General features: G+C 36.1%; 1 protein-coding gene across 2 annotated transcripts in view; it reads left to right on the forward strand.

Moving 5' to 3' along the window:
• The first annotated feature begins 94 nt into the window (after positions 1 to 94).
• The window catches only part of AGL (amylo-alpha-1,6-glucosidase and 4-alpha-glucanotransferase), a 35,932-nt gene continuing 12,673 nt past the window's right edge, over positions 95 to 23,353 (forward strand). Inside the window, exons 1-23 of one of the 2 annotated variants that reach the window (XM_083846308.1) lie at positions 95 to 230; positions 480 to 629; positions 3,127 to 3,337; positions 4,206 to 4,372; positions 4,829 to 5,032; positions 8,943 to 9,124; positions 9,347 to 9,458; positions 9,898 to 10,018; positions 10,187 to 10,289; positions 10,380 to 10,477; positions 11,020 to 11,159; positions 13,313 to 13,500; positions 14,564 to 14,687; positions 15,729 to 15,892; positions 16,448 to 16,549; positions 16,832 to 16,984; positions 17,065 to 17,215; positions 18,315 to 18,439; positions 18,548 to 18,660; positions 18,786 to 18,920; positions 19,441 to 19,571; positions 20,156 to 20,292; positions 22,075 to 22,208. In XM_083846308.1, coding sequence (XP_083702434.1) covers positions 224 to 230; positions 480 to 629; positions 3,127 to 3,337; positions 4,206 to 4,372; positions 4,829 to 5,032; positions 8,943 to 9,124; positions 9,347 to 9,458; positions 9,898 to 10,018; positions 10,187 to 10,289; positions 10,380 to 10,477; positions 11,020 to 11,159; positions 13,313 to 13,500; positions 14,564 to 14,687; positions 15,729 to 15,892; positions 16,448 to 16,549; positions 16,832 to 16,984; positions 17,065 to 17,215; positions 18,315 to 18,439; positions 18,548 to 18,660; positions 18,786 to 18,920; positions 19,441 to 19,571; positions 20,156 to 20,292; positions 22,075 to 22,208 — 3,152 coding nt within the window. In that variant the 5' untranslated portion in view covers positions 95 to 223. Of the gene's footprint in view, positions 231 to 479; positions 630 to 3,126; positions 3,338 to 4,205; positions 4,373 to 4,828; positions 5,033 to 8,942; positions 9,125 to 9,346; positions 9,459 to 9,897; positions 10,019 to 10,186; positions 10,290 to 10,379; positions 10,478 to 11,019; positions 11,160 to 13,312; positions 13,501 to 14,563; positions 14,688 to 15,037; positions 15,162 to 15,728; positions 15,893 to 16,447; positions 16,550 to 16,831; positions 16,985 to 17,064; positions 17,216 to 18,314; positions 18,440 to 18,547; positions 18,661 to 18,785; positions 18,921 to 19,440; positions 19,572 to 20,155; positions 20,293 to 22,074; positions 22,209 to 23,353 lie in introns of both variants that reach the window. The other variant, XM_083846307.1, reaches the window with a different exon arrangement.

Raw genomic sequence — 23,353 nt, forward strand, 5'->3', positions numbered from 1 at the left:
AAAACGGCAGGACTGGGAGGGGTTCTGCGGGGTCTGTCGCCGCTGTTGGCGAGTGTGCGAGTGACGGCTGTCCGCCCGGGGCTGCTCCTGCCCCGGCTCCTCTCAGCCTCGGCAGCCGCCGCCGCGGTCCCGCCCGTGAGTATGGCGGCCACGGGGCCCGGCGGCAGTGGGCGAGCAGGGAGAGCGACGGGGTGACAGCGTGAGAGAGTGACAGGGCGGCGGGATGACAGGTGTCAGGCGGGCCCCTCCCGGGGGCGGCTTGGGGCCGGGAGCTGCTCCGGGGTGCTGCTGCCGCCGGCCGGGGGAGGGCTGAGGGCTCCCTGCCGCCCTCCTCCTCCTCCCCTTTCGCCCCATCCCCGCTGTCCCCGGGGCTGCGGAAGATGTAAGCGGCACCGGCGGCGTGAGGCGCTCCCGAGCGGCCGCCTGCTTCCCGGGCCGCCGCTGACGGGTTGGCTTCGTGTGTGTGTTCCTCCCGGCAGGGCGAGCCTCCCCCGGGCCGCAGCGAGCCTCCCGCCGCCGGAGGAGCGGCAGGCAGCCGGCAGCAGCCATGCCGAGCGGTAAGGAGACGCGGCTGCTGCACCTCAACGAGATGGAGAAGCTGGACAAGACCCTCTTCAGGCTGGAGCAAGGTGGGTTGGGGCCGGCTGAGGGCAGCTCGCCAGCAGCTCTCCGCCTTCCTCGGGCAGAGAGAGGGAGGGGGGGTCAGCCTGTGGTCGTGGTTGGGGGGCTGTTGGTTTGGTTTTATTTTTCCCATTCTTTTAATATGAAACAATTTCTGGTACGGTTGCTTCCACTGCGGAGCTCTGAGGGCTCCGGTCACGGTTTGCAAAACTCGAGAAATGAAGAGCAGAGCGGCCGGGAGCTGTCAGTCTTCGTGTGAGGCATTTTTTACAGTCTGTGTAGGACAGAGCTTCTCTCTGTGTAACTGTGTTATACTGACCTAAAAAAGTCCTCTTAAGTCAAACTCTGAAGTATTAATCTGCAACATGTTATGTAACACCCCATCTTTAATAAAATAGCTTTGAAATATAACGATGACACTAACTTCTTGGAAAGTCTGAGGTGACATTTCAGAATGCAGGATCCCCAGCTCCTCCTAAATCTTCTTATCGTGCCTGTCAGATTTCTTATAGCCGTGCTATATTGGTATTCTGCCTGCATAGTAATAAGAACTTGATATTGTTTCTCTTTGAAAGTGTTCTTAAGTCTGTTTGCCAAAAAAAAAAAAACAAAAAACAAAAAAAAAAACTAGAACTGGGCCGTTATTGTGCTGGTCATTAAATTCAGGCTAAAATTAAAGCCACTCTATTTAGAAATCATTTTTAACAATGCAGCAATATTTATTGCTCATAAATCTTTTTTGTTTTTTATTACTTGGTGTTGTTGATCCAGGATGCTAATGTCAAAGTGGTTTAGTAGAGGAGCAAGATTTTGGTTCATGAGAATAAGAATTCTCTTCAAGTATATTGATTTCAAAATTTTCTAGCAATGTAATCTAGAAAAACGCCATTAGTGAATAAGTGCAGAGTTGACCCTAACCTCCATTATTAACTCTTCCTCCCGGTTCTGTAAATTTTATTGGAAGGAGTTGGACAGAAATGCGTGGCTATCAGACATTCAAAATGTCTCTGCTGATGGCAGTCTCTGAGAGGGCATAGCTAATTTTGAGCGCAGCATTCTTGATATCAGTATAACTGTTACAGGAAATAAGATATCGATGGCATATATCCCTGAGCTCTAATTTTAGTAATCACTGTAATAAAATGTCAGGACATTACTGTTGAGAGTGTAGTTAACCTTCCAGAAGTGATTTTTTTAATGTAAGGATTTTTTTTTTTTTAATCAAATGAGCTTCATTTTACCTGGCAGACATTCAGATGCTAAAACCACTATTGTACCTGAAGTTTTTGGGGTAATTGTGATTATGTTAATAAGAGAAGCTGTAAGCTTGGTGAGACTTTTGTTTAAATGTACTCAGACATTGAGATCTGATTAATATCAGATCAGAGTTGCTGGGGTTCTATTTCATGAGCAAGCATGAGTGTTATGTTGTTTGTTCATGTGTTTTTTTTCCTCCAATTCAAGATGCTAGAACTTGCCACTGTTCAATTTTTTTTAGACTTTATGATTAATTATGGGAGTATTAATAATTTTGTCTCTGTACAAATATTTGGGTTTCTTTTTCTTAAAATTCTAATTTTGTAGACTATTAGGACTAGTAGCTGTGTTACTACAGTCAGCTGCATGACTAGTGTGTGACTTAGTAAAAGCCATTGTGCAAGCGCTTAGACGTCTTTCAGTCATTTGAAGGGGCTCTGTAATTAGCCAGGTACGTGATGGAGGCTCTCATACCTGCAAGCAAAAACATATAAACATATTCTGAAACCACTTGACAACACTGATTTCTTCATATCCAGCTTAGCAAACTACAGTATAATTTTAGGTCCAAATATTTTTAACTTAATTGTATTCTTTCTGTCATGGGTATCTTTAGTCTGAGTACTGCTCTTTCTGATGTGTGTGTGAGCTGCAGCACGTATACAAAGCTCTCTTTGATTTGGTAAGCTCTCAGTTTAACAGTCTGTACCCTGTAGATTACACACAAGTATACGTCATTTTGCACTTGAAAGCATAAGGAATTTAGGGTTAAGTGAACTTTAAATGGAGAATGGATTTGAATGGATTTGAAATATTTTGTTTTCAAATTTGTTCCTTTTTTTTTTCTAGATATTTTCATGGATCAGCTTAATATATAGACTTGGTAAATTTAAGATTTGCCTTTTAGATTTTTTAACAATACTACATATAACAAAATCTGCATAAAAATATGTGTAGTCTAATGACCATGATCTTCTGCTGTATTTTGTTTCCTAGACTTTTTACATATCAAAGCAGAACAAATTGGAAAGGTACCATATAAGTAAAGGGAAAAAGACTTATGTGAAGTGTGCAAGGAAAAAGGTTTGGAAAGTAGGGAGAAAAGATGACCGTTTGGCAAAAGGTCTTGGCAGATATATTGGTATATTTTCTTCTTAACATAATACCAGATTATAGTTTTTTATTACAGAGTAGAAATAGCTAGTACTCCTCATGAGATGTCTGTGTTTTTGTTTTTGTTTCCTTGAGGGTTTGAACTACAGTTCCGATTGGGCCCAACTCTTCAAGGAAAGCATGTTACTGTGTGCACTAATTATCCAGCTTCTGGAGAATTATTTGATCGCCACAAGTTCAGGACATTATCATGGCACAATCCCACAGGAAAAGAAGATGACTCTGACAAATATTGCAAGTTAGATCTCCAAATTTCTGGGTCATATCAATACTATTTCAGTCTTGGGTAAGTGAAGCACTATACTTACAGCCAAATGCAGTCTGCTCCCTTAGTTTGTTTTTAAACTGAAGAAATCACTTTTAAGAAGAAAAACATAATTTTCCCCTGCATTTTTCAAATGCAAAAATTGAATCTATTGGAATCTGCTAGTGAAAGACAACAGCTTTTGTGGCTGAGACTTTCTGCAAAGTCATCTGCAGAATATACAGAACAATGATCGATTTTCTGTGTATGTTGGAAAGGCAAGACATTTTTACAAGATTTCAAAATCATCAGTATTCTAAATATCCAAGTGAGTAAGATGTGTTCTCTTCATTGACCTGGGATGGTGTTTCCTGTCTTTCTAGCATAGAGGTTCTGTCATTCTTTATTTCACATACTTTACTTCCTCCTTTGTTTCAACAGAAGAGAATGACTGTAATGGCCTAGTATTCTGAGCTCCTGGAAGATAGGGGCTGCTGGCTAAATTCCCTCAGGCTTACGGCATTTAGCTCAGGTCTCTTTCTCAGGACAGTGCTCCAAATAGAGGTCTTTGTGTAAAAGGTGGGCACTTGTTTTCTTTGTTTCCATCTGTATTCTTAAAGGAGGAACCAGGGTAACAAAGGTATCGCTTCTGCAGAGTTTAAACCACTGTAACCTAATTGTATTCTTGTAAGCAAGTGGCATTAAGTGCAGTAGAGAGATGGTGCCTAGTAGATGAGTATCTCTTCAGTGTTTCCTGTTAGATTCTCTGCAGTCCTTTCTCTCACCAACCCCCCTAACCAGTCTATTAAGGCACTGTATTTTTGAAATAGCTGTGCTTGTTGGATTCTGCTTCTGTAACTGACTAGTACAATGTGCATTTACTATACCAATGTAAATCAATTTCTCCTAGAAATGAGAAAAGTGGTGGAGGTTACATAGTTGTGGATCCTATTTTGCGTGTTGGAGCTGATAATCATGTGTTACCTTTGGATTGCGTTACACTCCAGACATTCCTTGCTAAGTGTCTGGGACCATTTCATGAATGGGAAGATAGGCTTAAAGTGGCAAAAGAAACAGGTAATGCCAATATACATATTAAAGGATATACACTCTTTTTTTAATCTTGTGATGAGAAAACAAAGTTGCACTGAAGAGCTTCAGTATAAACAGTTCATTTGCCCTTTAGTTTGTAAATAAAATATTTTCCACTAGATTAAATTTAATTAACAGATTAAGTCAGTGAAATGATTTAGATATTTGCAGAAGTGCAAAAATTCCGAATTTCCTGATAATAGGAAATTACTTTTGTCGTGTTGTTTTCAGATAGATACAGGAGTTTGTAGAAATGACAGGATGATTTTTAAAGCTTATATTATGCAGAATTTTAAGGGGAAGATTAAGCTGAATTTACAGTGGATGTTCTGGACACTAGGTTTAGATACGTGGTATACCTGTACTTTATGCTTCTGTCAATCAACTTTTTTTGACTGAAATTCTATTTTCTTATTAAATAAATGGTTTCTTATTACCTAGGTTACAACATGATTCATTTTACACCACTGCAGAAGCTTGGACTGTCTAGATCATGTTATTCCCTGGCTGATCAGTTAGAAGTAAATCCTGAATTTTCAAGCCATAATAAAAAATGCACTTGGAGTGATATAGGAGCTCTTGTGGAAAAAATGAAGAATGAATGGAATATGCTTTGCATCACAGATGTAGTCTACAATCATACTGGTATGATTTCTGTGTGAACAATCAAATTGGTTCTATATTTCATCATCTCCTTTAACTTCTCCCCCTCTAACACAACATTAAGTAGTGTTTTTAAGCAGCTTAGTTTTTCTGTTTTTGAATCTCTCAAGTCTGGGAGAGTTATTTTCAATTACAACAGATACATCTCCATAACAGACGTAAAATAATTTTGTATTGTAACTTGAGTGAATAGAGCCCTTCACAAAGATGAATTAATAAACTGTGTATGCATCTATTTTTCATAAAATCATGCTTATTTTTAAGATCTGTGGTGTGCAGCGCTCACATAAATGAATGGAATCTGCATAATTAATGTATTTGGTGAACATAAACTGACTATTTTATTGTTAAACAGGGTCATTTTTATTGCTGCTCAAATTCGGTTCTAACATGCAGATAACAAACAGAATAGGGACAAGAGGCTAGGATTAAGCAATGGAGGAAATGTTACAGCTCAGTGTGTGTTGGTGGGAAGTGGGGGGTGGTGTTCTGTTTTTGTGTTGTTTTTTTTTAAGCATAGATGTGCCAAAGCACTGAAGGTTTTTCATCTAATTGCAGTTCATAGCTAAAGGTACATGTTCTGTACAGAGGGACAGTGGGCTTTTTTCAGTATGACTGATAAAGTTTAAATGATAACACTTCAATATTCATAAGCTTGATTATTTAGATAATGAGATTATTTTGATTATACTGTAATCCTGAAGATCACAATAATTAGTATACATATGGCAGAAAAAACAACAAATGGCTGTGTATGTTCATGTCACAGTCCTCTGAGATTTAAAAAACAAAACCACTGCCAACAAAAATGGTTACATAGATATCTATGAATTACAAGAGTTATTTGCTTTTGTTCTTTGGTGTTGACTGTTGTCAAACATTCCTATCCAATCAATCTGCAAAGTAATATGGGCCCAGTTGTTTGTCCTATCTGTTTGTTAAAATGTTACTCTCCTAAGTGTAGTTATTGACCATATGTCTTAGGGAAGTTGGCTTTTCAACTTTCTCAGCAGATAAAAAGTTCTTGCACTTTACCAACTAAAAGTCCATTTCTTTTGCCATATGTTCTTGAGATCCCGTCACCTTTTTCCAGTATATATTTGCATGCTACCAAGGAAAATGTTTTTATGGACAGAAATATCTAAGTCTAATTATTATACTCCAGAATATAAAGAAAAAAGTCACATTGATATTTGGCTACGTTTGCAGAAGGACTTTATTTGGTTATATTAAGAGCTCAAATTCATTTTCAAGGGATGAATGAGTAAACTATTTTTTAAGTTATATCATGGTGAAAGGATGTTTATAAGCATCTTCAAATGACCATTATTCTGACTTAAACCATTAATCAAGCTGTATTTGATGGCTTTGTCTGCTTTCAAACTTATAAATTTGCAATAAGAATGGTGGATTTTTTTTCCCTTTCAGTTGTTCATTATCAAAACTCTTGATTTGCAACTGGCTACAGACTTCGTTAAAAGCCAAACTTAGCATAAGCAGAAATGCATATAAATGATAAATGTCTGCTTAAGTCATGGTGTTGCATGTGGAGGTAGATATTTTATGGGCTTTTGTAATAAGAAAATTTATTAAATGTTTTTTTCAATTTTTTTTTGTGTACAGCTTGATAAGATGGAAATTGGACTATTTTTTGCATTTTAATTGAACAGAAATTTCTAATTTAAAACCAGTTAATTCCTGCATATTAGGATGATTTAATTGTAATATATATTTCACAGACTCCTTTGAATGTAAAAGATGTGAAATGCATAGTCAGTTATTTTGAGTGGATTATGGATACTGGCGCATGGTTATTAATTCCACAGAATATCTGCATTAAAAACCTAAAGCACTGTGTTGTCTCACACTAAATCCTCTAACGCTAGTAACACTAACAGCTCATGAGCCCTCAGCTTACAGCAGTCATTATCATTATAGTTTCTTCTTTCTAGCTGAGACCACTGTATAAAATGGCGATGCTTCCCCACCATTCCTGCTATAAAGTCAGACGGCTGAATTTAAATGTGAAGTGGTTAAGCTGAAGTGTTGTTTTTTCTAAATTGTCTTTGTTTGTTAGTTTTGTTTTTTTACACACTGGAAAGGAGCAGCGAAAGCTTGTATAGTAGAGAAGGGTGGGAATCAGTTTTTGATGTTAACATCTCTGTTAGTTTCTAACAAAAGCCAGCATCTGTGGTCTGATGTTAAACATAACGTTGATGTATGCATTAAACTTAAACATAGATGCACCTTTGGCATGTTAGCAGGAGTATCATAGATAGACTTGCAAACCCCGCCTGGTAACTTGGTATATGTTCACTTTTGGGGCTGCCATTCCCTTCGGAAGGGATACGGATAGTAAATCATGGTTCTTACTGCAAGAATACATTTAAATAAAAGAGAGAGAGAGAGAGAGAGAAAGGAAAGTGATCTGGTTGGCCTAGAATGGCCTTTAACAGCCTGAGTTTATTACTGCTATATGCAACTTTAAAATAAGTAAAGTGCTTTTTAGTTGTTTATGACATTTAAACCATGAAGTTCTTAACTTCCACAAATGGTATGACTTTATAAACATGGAATTTTGCCATAGTCATAATGGACTTTAGATATACAGGAGGGTGTTTAGAAGAGCTGTTCATACTACAGAGTGAGAGATCACAATATTTTCTTTACCTTTCGTTTTTTAGTTTGAACTTCGAACTAAGCAGGCTTGTTTTTTAGTTGTTAGTTGTTCTGCTATAATTTTGGGCATGTTATTTACTATTTCACTGTTTCCAATATAATAACTTGTTATATTTTTTCTCTTCTGTTAGATGTTACTTTATTTTTCTCTGCTTTTCTAAATGTTAAGATGTGTTCTGTGAAGAACTATTTCTAAAAAAGCTTGTAAAACCTAAGCAGCAGATTTTTTCTTATGCTTTTTTGTATGTGAAGTTTTTCAATTGTTACATTCAAAAGAATATATGGAAATTATTTTCAGTTAAATTGTGTGTTTCAGACAGTTCAGAAAATGGAAAGAAATTAACTACTGAAGTCTTTTTTTTATTTTTCCAGAATTAAAGTTCTCATTGCGTTATATGTATTTACTCATACCGTTGTATGCACATTATTGTCTGTATTAGGATATCATACCCATTTTCAATTAAAGGCTCTTCATATTTGAGTTCATACCTAACATTCTGCACCTATTATCATCTGGTGCTTGTTGATTCTACAGGGTTAGTTTAGAAAATAGACACATCAGTTAGTGTTAGTGAGCATATGTTAGTGTTCAGTTTGCATGCACCAGAAGGTGTACTCATCTTCCCGCGTGACCCTCAGTGGCACCCCTTCCCACCACTGTGCTTTTCATCATTTACACAAGTGTCAGAGCTAATCCATTCTTAAATGTCCATTTTACTACATTTTTTGTTGTTTCTTGGAGTGCATGTGAGTGCTCCTGCTGTCTTGTTCTCTGTGTGTGTAGCATCTGATAGGGTTAAGAATAAAAATATGTATAACACCTTAGGCCATCAATAATTTTGGTTTGGGATGTATGTTTTGTTTTTAATATACACAGGGGGTTTACACATCTATTATTTCATTTACTTCCAGCAACACAAATGTGTTTTTTTTCTGAAGTGTTTTAGGACTGGTGGTACTATTATATATTTTTATGTAACTAACAAAAATTTTCTCTGCAATTGACTGCACTGCAAAATAAATAGCTATCAGTGATGCACAGATCTGCATAAGACATTATTTCCTATTAGCATGGAAAACTTTAGTTGAAATGTGAACTACTTAATCATGACATAGTACCTTAGCTTCCCGGTGTTAAGATTTTTGTGTAAAACAATTAAGTATTCAGCTTGTGTACTTTTTTTTTTTTTTTTCCCTGCCTTTCTTGAATAAGCTACTAACAGTGAGTGGCTCAGGATGCATCCAGAATGTGGCTATAACCTTGTAAATTCTCCTCACCTGAAGCCAGCTTGGGTCTTAGATAGAGCTCTGTGGCACTTGACCTGTATGGTGGCTGATGGAAAGTGTATTGATAAAGGGGTCCCTCCGTTGATTGAAAATGATCATCACCTGAATGTAAGTAAATGAGAATTAAGTATATGGCAATGAACATTGTAAATAGCTGAATAAACCTTGAACAGTTCTAAGGTTGTGGAAATGCACAGAATATATACTTTGCAGATATATTTATTGAAATAATCCCTCATTTCACTATTTTTTTCTGAACAAAGCACTTAGCTTTTTTTGTGTGTTTATATTAATCATGAACATTAACTAACACAATTTTTATTTTTACAGTGTGTCCGTAAAATAATTTGGGAAGAGATATATCCAAAAATTAAACTGTGGGAATTTTTCCAAGTGGATGTTAATAAAGCTGTGGAACAATTTAAAACCCTTCTAACTCAAGGTAAAGAAAGTGTGTGTTGCTGGAACAGGTGGATTCTTTATTTATAATTCAATAAACCTTATAGGTAAATTTAAAAAATAGTTGGAAAATAAAAATAATCCAATTTTTGGGGAGGTATGAAAAATCTACCATGCTGATAAAAGCATGCAAGAATGTTCTGAGGAATGGTAAAGCATTTGAAGACTGTGCTTCATAGTCTGGGAAATAAATAACAAAAATTCTTTTTTTGTTTGTTTTTGCCAGGATTCAATATTGTAACTGAGCACAAATGTTTTTGAGTAGCCAGCTCTGTCAGATCTTAAATATTCTTTTTCCTTTGCGCCCCTCTATAACCTTTTGTCTACCCAGATCTTACTTATGCTCAAACTGTAAAAGTTGTGTGTCTTTTAAATGTAATTTCTATTTTCACTTTGTGAATAGTTTTCTATTTTGTCCTCAGGCAAAATGAGCACTAAATCTGATCCAAATCAACATCTTCAAATAGTTCAGGACCCTGATTATAGACGATTTGGCTGCACTGTAGATATGAATATAGCATTGGCAACATTCATACCGCACAGGTATTGTATTATTAATCAGAAGTTAAAATTGCAAGTGAAGTTAAATTTACAAAACCAAATAAATATTTTTTTCAGAGATAGGAAAAATATTTTTTTTAATTCATTTTAATTATGTGTTTTAAAACTAAATTATTTCAATTGTTCTCTGCTTTGTATCTTCTTGCTAAGCAATGGACCAGGAGCAATAGAAGAGTGTTGTAACTGGTTTCGCAAGAGGATTGAGGAACTGAATGCTGAGCAACACAGACAGATTAATCACCATCAAGAGCAGGTCTTATAACTTCTGTGTTTTAATGTTGAATTGCTTTAAATTGCAAATATATTCAGGCATTCTAATAATGCATAATTTAATTACTTCTAGGCAGTCAATTGTCTTGCGGGGACTGTGGTTTATGAACGACTGTCTGGTCATGGTCCTAAACTGGGTCCTATTACTAGAAAATATCCTTTAGTTACCAGGTATTGTTTTTTTGTTGTTGTTGTTGAAAACTATTAGTCTATCCAGGGAAAGTGAGTTCAAAGTTAATTAAAAATATACATAAGTGCAACTATATGTTCTTTCCCATAGATAAATGCCACTTTATCAATGAGATGACTGTTTTTTTAAAGCAACAGTAATAACTGTTTATTAAATAAATGTGACTTAAGGCAGCTTGAAATAATACTCAGAGCACAATGAAGCCTTACCTAACTTCTAGCTAACTTCTCTTGTAGATGGAACAGGAGTGGAACTAGGAAAGTCTGATGTACTTGATGCCATTAATGTATCTGAAGGGTTGAGGCTTTAGTCTTACACTACCAGCTGGCACCAAGGTAGTGGCAGCACCTGTCCTTTCTCCTTCAAAACATGATACAGAATAGAAAACTCACCATCATTTGTAGTCTGACAGCTGCCTTTTTGTATCTTTTGTCTACAAGTCAGTTCATAGCAGATATTTTAATTTCTAAGACAATGAATTTTGATTTATTTCTCTTTTTTGAATTATTTGTTAATTCCATAGGTATTTTACTTACCCATTCAAAGACCTGACTGTGGAGGAGGAAGAAGCTATGATACATCACCCAGATAAAGCTTGCTATTTCATGGCCCATAATGGGTGGGTTATGGGTGATGATCCTCTTAGAAACTTTGCAGAACCAGGTTTGTAAAAGAAATTTGAATAATTTTGTAAATGTTTTGATATTATAGCCGAAGCAAATATTACTTTATTTAGTCTAATTTTCCCATATATATTCCTATGAAGTTGAAAAAGCAGAACAGCAGGCAGATACTCACTTTATAGCACTTCTATTTCCCATTCAGCATTCAGAACGTCAGTTGTAAAATCTGGAATTTGAGATACAGCATCACAAGGTATGAGAGGGAAATTATCAGCTTTCTGTCAGTGAAAGGGAGACATCCCGCCTCCCCTACTTCTGTCATTGTTGCTTACCTTGCACTGTTTCAACACCACTACTTGTTGGCATTTTCATAAGGCATCAGAAAACTAGTACGATAAAAAGATTAATGGTATTTTGCTGCATTAGTGAGCAAAACCTGGCTTCTTGAAAAGTCCGGTGTGTGCATGTCAGGCAGTTGAAAGGTGGGCACCTGAGATGATGTTTAGATGGGACAGGGAAAGAGACAGTAGAGAGGGACTCTCTGCTCTCCTCTCAGCATCAGCATTGAAGAAGTAGGTCACCCCAGCTACATGTGGAGCTGCACCATGGTGAAGTCTCTCTCAGCATAACTGTAGGTCGAAACATGTTGAAAATTGCATTGATATGCTATTGTAAAATTGCTGGTAGTTATTATCTAACAGGAAAAGCTACATAATTAATTTTTGAATTAGCTCACGGATAATCCTCCGTGTTTTGGTAATGAGAGTGTGTGCTTTCTTCAAAACCCTCAAATACATTTGAACTTGAATAAAGATTACCTATCCAATCCAATTTTTTGTTGGATTCTTTTCAGGGTAGAAGGAGTGTGTTGAGAGTTTTCAAAGTAATAGTCAAATATTGCAGAGTTACTCTCTGGGGTTTAATTCTTTTTTTTCAATTTGTCTTAGTACTTAAAAAAAAAAAAATAGTTTTTTTTGGGGGGGGGCAGAATGAGATTAGATAGTATTTTATGCTATGTCAAGCTTCAGTTCCAGTTGAGGACAAAGCTGTCTTTCTCCACAGAGACCAAACTGATCTATTTTTCTATTCTTCGTAGCGTGTATTCTGCATCAGAATAGAAAGGCCCATTCTTATGCTCACAAAGGGGAAGGGTTGCTAATGACTGAGCTGAATATATTGATGTTAGTGTTAAAAGCTAACTGCTAACAGTGATCTGTTTCTCCCTGAAGGTAGACATCTAAGTTTGCTCTAGATATTTGTCGGCCCTGCATTAGGGACACCTTCACTATGTGATTCATAACACTTGTGTATGCAGGCATGGTCAAGAAAATTAATCCACTTAAGTATGTGGATTGCTTGTGAAGGTAAGATAGGGTGTGAATTTGCCATGCAGTAAAATATTACATTCTAACTATTCTGAGGACAGTACTGATATCCAGTAAAAACAAGGCTGGCAAGTCTTGTTTTCCAACTTGCTTTGTAAACTGAATCAAACAAAGGCCAGTTTAATTGTAATTAAAAACATCCATCCAAGAGTTTTGCTGAGTCTGCTTTAGAAGCTAATCTGTTTGGTAATTCAGAGTGATATGTGTTGGCAAATGCCTTATGTTTGCAAAATAATCTGCAGACATTTCAATGCCTTGTTGTTGTTGTATTTCCCCTTCACATAGAGAAAGTTAAAAATATTTCATAGGTGCTTTTGTTGAGTTGCCTGGGCACAGTTTTTCATTCCTTAGGTCACTGATTTTAGTTACTTTATCTAAATTCCATTACTGAGTTTTCTCTCTTAATTGGTCTGTGGCTTCTTGAATGCTGTGTACTTGTGTTCCACATTTGTAGTCTCAGCTGGAATATTGTGTGCCATAAAGCAGCATGAAAAGATGGTATGTAAAGGCACAAGTATAGTAACTGGAAAAACAAATGCAACTGGTTCTACCCTAGTAGCAGCATAGCTACATGGACATAAAAATTTGCTTTCTTTAGGTGTGCACTATTCATATTTCCTTGGAGTAGTCTGAAATTATACATCAGTATAAAGTATATAGATTTTGGGTTGATACTGTTACTGTTAGAATTTTTACTCATCATCACAGCATTCTCCTACTCTTAAGAAGTAGAAAACGAATTGCATATCTTCATTTTGGTCCACATTCTGTTCTATAGCTCTATTATAGTGATTTTTTTCCCTTACAGGTTCAAATGTTTACTTGAGAAGGGAGCTTATTTGCTGGGGAGACAGTGTGAAACTGCGTTATGGGAACAAACCTGAAGACTGCCCATACCTCTGGGCACATATGAAAAAATACACTGAAATCACTGCCAAATATTTCCATGGCATTCGTCTTGACAACTGTCACTCAACGCCTATTCATGTAGCTGAGGTACGCAAAATTAAACACATTTATGATAAAGCAGTTTCTGACTGTGAAATAAGTTCTGCACTGCTTCTACAAAATCTGTAGAATCTGCATGGCTGAGTGAATGAATTTTCTTGATAAAGTTTCTTGACTGGCAATGTTTAGATATGATTTCAGCTACTTTGAACAGTTAGCAAAATGGTATAGCTATTGTATGTCTCCATTCTCCATTTCAGCTGAGATCCTGTAGACACTGATGGGCATGGGTAACTTTTCCATCGTGTATCTGTGGACTGAAGTGCAGTCACTGCCAGTATCTAGTATGTCAGTTCTAGACTTGGTCATTTCCAAGACCTGGATGGCAAACAAACACTAATACTTTCCTGTATGTTTTGCTGTTGATGAAATAAACAGAAAGCGTTTTACATTCCAGAATTTAAAAGTTGGTAAAGAACACCTACAAAAAGTTCAGTCAGTCAGGATTATTGCTAACATTTATCACTTATTGTTTCCCAATAAGTTCCCAGCTGACTACATCCTGAAATTGTACTTAATTAGTAAAATATCTTTATATAGATTTGAGCTGTGCAAAGTCCTAGCTTGGGTACAGAGCTTCCCTAAATCTGTGACGAGCTCTCTTAAATCAGTTTATGCATCCGCACCAAAGCTGTAAGTGACTCTTAAATGCAGCCATTTTCAAAGCTTCTGCCATTCTTTCACTTGTTACTATTTTTTGAATGGTAACCTCAAAGGCTTTAACCAAAGTCCTGAAATAATATCTTATTTTAACAGATATCTCTCTTATCCAACCTTTTGTTCTTGCATTTTGAGTCAAATTTTTGTTTAAAAACAAAGTTAATTAGCTTAAAATCTTCAGAAGATTTTCCAGAATTATTCAGATAATCTACAGATCTCTATAAAATAAAAACATAATTTTATGAATGCTACCTGTTAGTAATAATTTTTATGAACTGCATGTGTTAAGAAGTCATTTATGTTTGGTTAAGATTCACAACAAAAATTGCATATATAGCTGAAAATGGATGACTTCCATTAAATATCATTAAATATGTATTATGATCTATAGGAGATGCTAGCAACAGCCAGATCAGTCAGACCTAATCTTTATGTGATAGCTGAACTCTTCACGGGCAGTGAGTACATTGACAATGTTTTTGTCAACCGCCTGGGAATTACCAGCCTGATTAGAGGTACAATAAGCAGTTGAAAGTTATAAAGGATTGTCATGTATGGTTCAGAGTTTTTAATGTGACACTAACATTGGTATGCTTTTTTTCCTTACATATTTACGTTCTTTGCTTATGCAATTATCTTTTCTTTGTGTTGTATTTAATTTCTATGTTGTATCCTAATTCTTGATTTTTGCTTATGTTTGTGTCATCGTCTGTAACTCAACTTTTTTTTTAATTCCTTAATTTTGGCTATTTGTCCTTGCTGCATGGCATTTTCCTATTGTCAATCCCTGCCTAGCTTTGAAACTTGTCCACTTTTGTGTTTACCTTTCCCTTTTCTGTGGCTTTTTTGGCTGTGCTTTTTGCAGTACATGCTGGACACAGCTAGAAAATTGCAAGCAGATTTGTTTGTAGTGGCTGAGCTGTTCACAGGAAATGAGGAGCTGGACAATATCTTTGTGAATAGGCTGGGTGTTACCTCCTTAATAAGAGGTAGGCTTGCTGTATATATGGTGTCTTTCCAACCAGAGATTATAGAGGATGTACTTTTTCCAAAGAAATGTTTGCTTCTGAATTATGCACTTTTAATTTCATACTCAATGTAATAAGAAGCACAGTTCTTGTATTGTGGCTTTCTGATACTCAGCAAAAAATACAGTACTAGCTGTAAATCAAGAGAATACGTCCTACATTAATTTACAGAAGGTTAAATATTTCACTTGTATTCTAGCGAGAGAAGAAAAAGCTGTAGCACAGCTCTGCTATGCAAGTGCTGCATCGTGTCTGATTTTTGTTGCATGAATTTCTTAAGTCCGCGGGGGAAACCATTGCAGATTTTTGCTTTTTTTTCCTCCCTTCCCTACCTTCCCATATTATAGCAAACGGAATATTTCAGAGTTGGGTATCTACATTGGAGAATCAAGTTTTACTGTGATATTTTTTTTTTAATGATTGAACACACCAAAATAACAAATGTAAAATGCTGCATTAACATCTCTGTTCATGCTGTAGTATATGAGAGTTATTCTTATGCAAACACTTACCTATTTTCTTCTTTAGAGGCAATGACAGCTTATAATAGTCATGAGGAGGGAAGGTTAGTTTATCGTTTTGGAGGTGAACCTGTTGGCTCTTTTGTTCAGCCACGTTTGAGACCTCTGATGCCAGCTATTGCTCATGCACTGTTCATGGATATTACACATGATAATGAGTGTCCGATTCAGGTGAGCATTTAAACTGGAAACCAAAGTTTATGTTTAATCTTTTTTAAATTGATGTTTCTGAACCATGGGAGGGCTTGATGCAGACTGGATGCTTTTTTTTTTTTTTTTTTTCCTGGGTGATATGTAGGAAAAACACTGTTTCAGATCAAGTTTTATCCAATGAATAACATTTTATAGCAAGTTCCACTGAATTTCAAGGCTTTGTCCTTTAAGGGAAAAGTTATACAAAGCTATTTAATGAGCTTTTTTGACTTTTTCATTCCAGCTGCGTAAGCAGTTCTGTCTCTTATTGTTCATCTGTTCTCCGAAGCTCCTGTTTTACAGGAGAGGATGAGAAAGACAGCGGTGTGAACTGGAGTGGGTTTTTGAGGGGTACTCTTAAGTTGCTTTTGTACTGCATTTGTAGTAACTTTTTTCAGTAAATCTATTGTGATCAAGAAAATTATGATCAGCAGTTGTTTCCTCTGTTAAACTGAGTATATCTTACATATGGTGAATTGGGAGGGATGAATTATGGATTTAATTCATTTTCTACCTATTTATTTTTTAACCTAGCACCGATCTGCATATGATGCTCTTCCCAGTGCAATGATTGTTTCCATGGCATGCTGTGCTACAGGAAGCACCAAAGGTTATGATGAACTTGTACCACACCAGGTCTGTGTTTACAGTTTAATTCCAAAATTACTTGATTCTTGCCCTATGATATGTTTTTTAATATTCGGGGGGGAGGGTGGGGGAGGAGTTATTTTGGTTGGTTTTGTGGTGGTGGTGTTGTATTTGATGGTGGGTTTGGTGTTTTTTTTGTTTTGTTTTTTGGTTACCAAGCAGTTTACTAGCTAGCGTTACTTAAGATCATCCAATTTCATTACATAGTTGGAACCTCCAGTTCTTTTTTCAGAGTGGCTGATATTTGCTAAAATCTTAATATCTTTACAGATATCTGTAGTATCTGAAGAGAGATTTTATGCAACATGGAATCCAGCAGCACACCTGACTTCTGGTGAAGTTAATTTCCAAACAGGAATTCTAGCAGGAAGGCTGGCCATAAACAGGCTGCATCAGGAGCTGGGGGCTAAAGGCTTTAAACAGGCAAGATATGAGGGTAACATTGTGATTTTTCTATGTTTATAGTCTGAGTGAGCACAGTTGTAATGGTAAACCTTTTCTAGGTGTATGTAGATCAAGTTGATGAAGATATAGTGGCAGTGACAAGACACTGCCCTAACACACACCAGTCTGTTGTGGCTGTAAGTAGAACTGCTTTCAGGGATCCGAAGACTTCCTTCTACAGTAAAGAAGTACCTGAAATGTGTATCCCAGGTAATCAGATCTCTTTTCAAGGGATGACAGGTGTACATAAAAATCAAGTCATTCCAATTCCATATTTTCCAACCTTGAGTGTGTGAAATCAATATGAGAATTTTCAGTATGTAACATTTCTTATGTATGTACTAACATGTATGCCCCAAAAGTGGTTACACAGTAAGAAACTTGCTTAAGGTTTTCAAAGGCATTCTTATTGAGTACACTTTCTGCTGTAAGTTTGCCATGTACATGTGTTTGTGAAATGGTAAGAACTAGTTAACAGAGGAAGGTGATTAGTTTTACAGGGTAAGGGGAGGAAATTGCTATTTGTAAAGTGTTACTGATTTAAAAAAAAAAATCTCATCATCTTTGTGGATGTCACTGCTATTTACCTTTCTTATTTACAACTATTTTTTGTGGGTTTAAAATACATTTCAATAAGAAACAACATTGGACTGCAAAAGCTAATATAAACATAGGTGATAATTGATTAAATATACAAGGTATTTGCAGCTTAATAGCAGCAAAGAATACATCTTACCTCTGCCATATTTCTGAAGAGCAGCTTTCCATACTGGCTTTTTGTGTTATCCAGGTCTGTATGTGTGTCTGTGTTTAAGTCAGTCACATTTGTATGTGAAGACCATGCACAAGTGTCCACAGGACTTGTACACCTTAGTTTAGATTATTTAGAGAACAGAGGAAATTATTTGAATATTAATATAAGTTTTTACACTCTGAAAATACACTATTTGTATCTGCAGTTTAGAAACTAGTCTAATACAAAGTCTCCTAAAAGATAAGAAGGAAACTAACTAGAAACAAACTAGCTAGAGCTGATCAGTAAAAAGCAGGCTCTAACTGGTGATTGATTTAATGGTTAATTTATTATAAAATAACAAAATTGCAGTTTTAAATACAACCCAGATGATGAATGTGTAATGAATGCTTATGGAATGTTTATAGCACTTACCCACGTGTTTTGTCACCTTGTTATTCTTCAGTTGTACAACTGAGTTGCATTTTACATTGTTATTTCTTTAGTTTTAGGATTTGCTTCACGTTTGCAAAAGAATCTATATTAACAGCTACAACATAATTTAACTTTTCTTAGGGAAAATTGAAGAAGTAGTACTTGAGGCTAGAACTATTGAGAGAAATACTAATCCTTACAAAAAAGATGAACGTTTTATAAATGGATTGCCTAACTTCACAGTGGAACTCAGAGAGCACATTCAGGTAATTAGCCTTATTCACCCATGTTCTGATGTAATATTTTGTCATTTGTGATGTTTTATATTAGAAAATACATTGAATTTCAGTTGCAAATATGTTTTCTCTTCTAAGATTAAAGACAGTAAAATTATAAAGCAAGCTGGAACTGCCATAAAAGGGCCAAATGAATTTGTTCAAGAAATAGAATTTGAAAATTTAACACCAGGAAGTGTAATAGTATTCAGGTACGTTATGATAATTGCCAAATAGCTGTGTTAGTTAAAATAGAATGATAGGATTCTTTGTTTTGAGACTTAGGAAGAGTTATTTTAAGTGCTACATTCCTACAAATTATGCATTCGTATTTCAGAGTTAGTCTTGATCCAAAGGCACAAGAGGCTGTTGGTGTACTCCGTAGTCATCTGATCCAGTTCAGTCCTCATTTTAAATCTGGAAGTCTTCCCGATGATCATTCAGCACCCATATTAAAAACACTGTTTTCTTCGTAAGTATTCTTTAGGTTTCTGAAGTAGAACTGAGAAAGACACAGTAAGAGCAAAGATCTGTACATTTAAAAGAAGGATTTGTTGTTGTTGTTGTTTCTATAGACAGATTTGGATCGTCAGATTGTTATAAAAATTCTGAGATACTCTTTTTATATGTATAAGACTAAACAGGGTTAATACTTAAAAGGTTCCCAGGCTCTTTTGTTCATGTTCAGTGTAACTGCTGCTTAAAGTAGACTTCCTAACATGGAGTGCTTGTCAGTGTTGGGGTATGATTGTTACAGGGTTTGTGCTTAATCTCTTAATATGGTATTTCTAAATAGACTCAGAAACATCTGAGCAGCACTACTCAGAACATATGAAAATTCAGACTCTTAATTTTCTAGGTTAAGTGGTGAGGGAGTTTTATGTATTTAATTGTTTTAATGCAAGTCTGCAACTAGAATTGTTTGTAAAATCCTCTCTGTATTTCCATGCAAATGTTGTTTTCGGGTTTGTATTTTTTCATCTTTATTTCAGAATTGCCTCTAAACTAAGTTTGGCTGACCTAAATCAAGTGCTGTATAGGTGTGAGGCAGAAGAACAAGAAGATGGTGGAGGTTGTTATAATATACCAAACTGGTCACCACTGAAGTATGCAGGCCTCCAAGGTAATAGTTTCAGCATTACATTTTTCTGTCATGGAAAGGGTAAAATAGAGCAGCTCAATCTAGATCATACCTTAGTACTGTTTAATGGCTAGTGCTACTGCTTGGATAAAAAACAGTATGTTGTTTCTGCTTGACCATGCTAATCGGTGTTATACCCCAGGAAATCAAATCATCACAACATAATTAAACAAGAACGTCTTTTTCTAATACTGTGGGGGTTGCATAATTAATTTCAATATATGTTTTAACACCAGTGCTCTGTCATTTAAAAAAAAAAAAAAAAGGAAAACGCGTATAATGCGAAGTTAATGAGAGAAGTAATATTTATTAAACCATATGCATTACCAGGTAACTGGGGAGCATCATTAATTTATCAGACATATGAATTCCATCATGCTACTTATTCCGCAGTGGGTTTTGTGACTGTCTGGGATGTACTCTAAGGAAGCTGCGAGTTGTATCCTAACACACTGCAGGTGAAGAAAAGTATTATAGTTAAAGCCAGTTAATATATCTGTTGCACTGTAGCTTTTCCTCTGGGTAATCATGTGTCCTTTAATACTGAATTGGGTTTGTATCTTCAGGGTTAATGTCAGTAATGGCAGACATTAGACCAAAGAATGATTTGGGCCACCCGTTTTGTGATAATTTAAGATCTGGAGATTGGATGATTGATTATGTCAGCAATCGTCTGATTTCACGTGCTGGAGCCTGTTCAGAAGTGAGTGAAAATATATATTTGGTGACTTGGGGATTTCAAATGACTGCTTTGCTTCTTTTTCAATTATTACAATGTTTTTAAGTTCTGTCTGTATCTAAAGTATTTAGTGTTGAGGCAATTTCTTCTAGAAGATTAAACCATTAATATGTTTTTCTTCCCTCTTCTCAATCCAATTTAAGAGTAGGTTGCAAAAGGGAGATGGAAAATATTTAGGGCCTGAAGGGTTCCTTCTGTTTACTACATTTCACTCAAATGAAAATGAAGTAACCATCTTTTTAAGTGACTACTTTTAAAAGAGGGCCTAAATACCACTGAGGCATACATGATTGTGATACAGTTACAGTAAGATTGCACAGCCAGGCGCTGAGAAAATGGGATTTGCCCCATCCCTGGCAGTGTTTAAAGACAGACTGGATGGGGCTTTGAGCGACCTGGTTCAGTGGAAGGGGAGTTGGAACCCCTCATGGTGGGGGGTTGGAACTAGATGATCCTTAAGGTCCCTTCTAACCCAAACCATTCAATGATTTATGAAGATTCAAGTTACCTGTCTTATAACTCAGTCCTTCACTTTCCTACAAGGCAATTGCTTTATTCATTTCACAAGAGAAAGACATGATTTGGGTAACCAAGGGGATGAATTTAATAAGAAAGAGTGTAACATTCTTACTTTGCTTTGGTCCTGAAGCCAAGTGTACTGATATAAAGCAGAAGAAAGGATAAAGCTGTTGAATGTTGTACTGAAGTAAATGATGGCTCTGACTTCAGTCATGGGAGCTTGATGAAAGCAAGTTAGTCTGATAGTAGCCAGTCTCGGTGCTCTTTCAAGATTGTTGCTTATTTTGTCTGCATATTTTTTTTTTTTTGAGTTCTTAATTTGCAGTGTTTCTTTCTGTTCTGCAGAAAATATGAAGTAGCAATAGCTATATCAAAGTCACGTGAAACTAAATTTTACAATTTCAGTGTTTACATAGGTAATTTTCCCTCTAATTTCTAGGTTAAAAGTATAGCGTTATATGTAATACAATGACATGTACTTCACCATCTATACAGTCTTCTTCTGCAGGTTTTCAATCTTTAGTGGCAGTGACTTTATAGTAGTTTGTCATGTTCTACTTTAACAATACGGGAAGGAAAGAAAATAAATACTTTCAGGTGTCAGCTACTTTGCCATGAAATGAAGATGGTGGAGCTCAAGAATCTTAAGTCACAGACCCAGATCAGCAGCCATTTGCACTAGTGGCCACACATTATTCAGTCTTCAATAATTTTTCACTCCCTTGTCTCAAGCTTCATCTCTTCAGTCTTGTCTTTTTTCAATCAATGAGAAACCTCCTTCCCACACTCGGGTCATAGTGACAGCTTCTGAGTTGCATCTTCCCTTTGCTTCTTAGTTTTAAAAACTTAATTGTGAAAATGTACTATTTGCAAGAAATAATTTTGTTCCGTAGTTGCTGGTCTTGCCCATTTGTCATTGAACAATATAACATTTTTCCCTACCATTCTTAGAGTTTGGCTGAAGTTTTGGAGCAGGGGGATACAGCAATTCTGCTACAAATATCTAGCACGGAATGCTGCTTGAATATGAATGGTTGCGTGGTAGTGGTGATACTAGTAACTGGCAATAACATCATCTGTGTGATGGACAAGCATAATTTGGGTATATAATATAATCTGTTCAAAATCTGTGATAAATATTTTAACTAGATGGATCTTAAAAGCACTGGTTTTGAATCCCATTGTTATCAAGTGTTATCAGCTTCTAATAATATTATATTTTAATAGGTTGGTAAATGGTTGAAGGCCATGTTTACCTATTTAAAGAAAATTCCACGTTACCTTATCCCATGTTACTTTGATGCCATATTAGTGGGTGCATACACAACGCTTCTGGATGTGGGATGGCATCAGATGTCTAGGTATGCTTGGCATGTCAGATATGTAGAGTTATCTATAAATTGCACCTTTTATGTTTTATCTGTTGGAGAACGTCATTAGAATATTTTCATATTTGTGCTATCCAATGGAAAATGGTGAAATTGGTAGTGAAAATCAATCTTCTAATAGCAGTGGCTTGGAAGTTTGAGAGTTCAGATGTCTGTCCTGGATTTGAATTTATAACTACTGCTGGCATCGTGTAGGGGATGAAACATTAGGCCAGAATTTCCCTGCAATGCTTCAGAAACTTTCTTGCTACGATCGTAGTGAAACTGCAATGCTTCCTTAAAGTTCGGAGGAAAAAGAAAATACCAGATTGTACTTGTTGTTGATGCTTTGTTCAACCTAAATAAAAAACACAGCGCAGTACCAGCCACTAGGAGGAAAATTAACTCTATCCTAGCTGAAATCAGGACAGTTTCTTTTATAAGACCTTTTTATAAGACCTTTAATTATCCTTCATATCTAAGTACTTTGCTTACTTCTGGAAATTGTTTGAACTTCAATGTCATTTCTTGGAAAGGGAAAGAAGGTTGATTTAATAGAGGCTTTATTCTAGCTATAAGTATTCCAAATCACCATTATTTTGTAAAAATAAAGATGTTAAAATGGGCATAGAATTTGGTATGGATGTGATAGCATGTGGAACATAGTATATTTTATGAATACTTGGAGATGAACTAGTCAAGAATTCAAGTTTCATTATTTTTAGACAATGTGCTAAATGATTTAATGATTTATTTTTACATGAATATATATATAAATTTATATATATACAAATGTGTCTTTAAAAATGATGACTAGGTTTTACAAGCTTTTATTTAAAGAAAAAAATGATAAAATATTTTTGCTTTCTTATACTTCTGAGGTCTTGGATCTGTGTGTAGGCATCAAATAAAGTAAACCAATTTCACTATTTTGCCATCTTCCCTAAAAGTATGCAAAGCATAAACATTCCCATTGGCATTAATACATTAAAAATGTAAGGCTAATTTTGGGCACCTATTTTGCAAGAAAGAGTGATATACAAAATAAAGCTTATGTGCAAAATTAATGCATAATACTCAGAATAACTCATTCTGTTAGTCCATCCTGTTTATTATGCATAATACTTTTCTGTAAATGA

The sequence above is a fragment of the Anser anser genome, assembly GCF_964211835.1.
Source record: "Anser anser genome assembly, chromosome: 8".
Taxonomy (NCBI): domain Eukaryota; kingdom Metazoa; phylum Chordata; class Aves; order Anseriformes; family Anatidae; genus Anser; species Anser anser.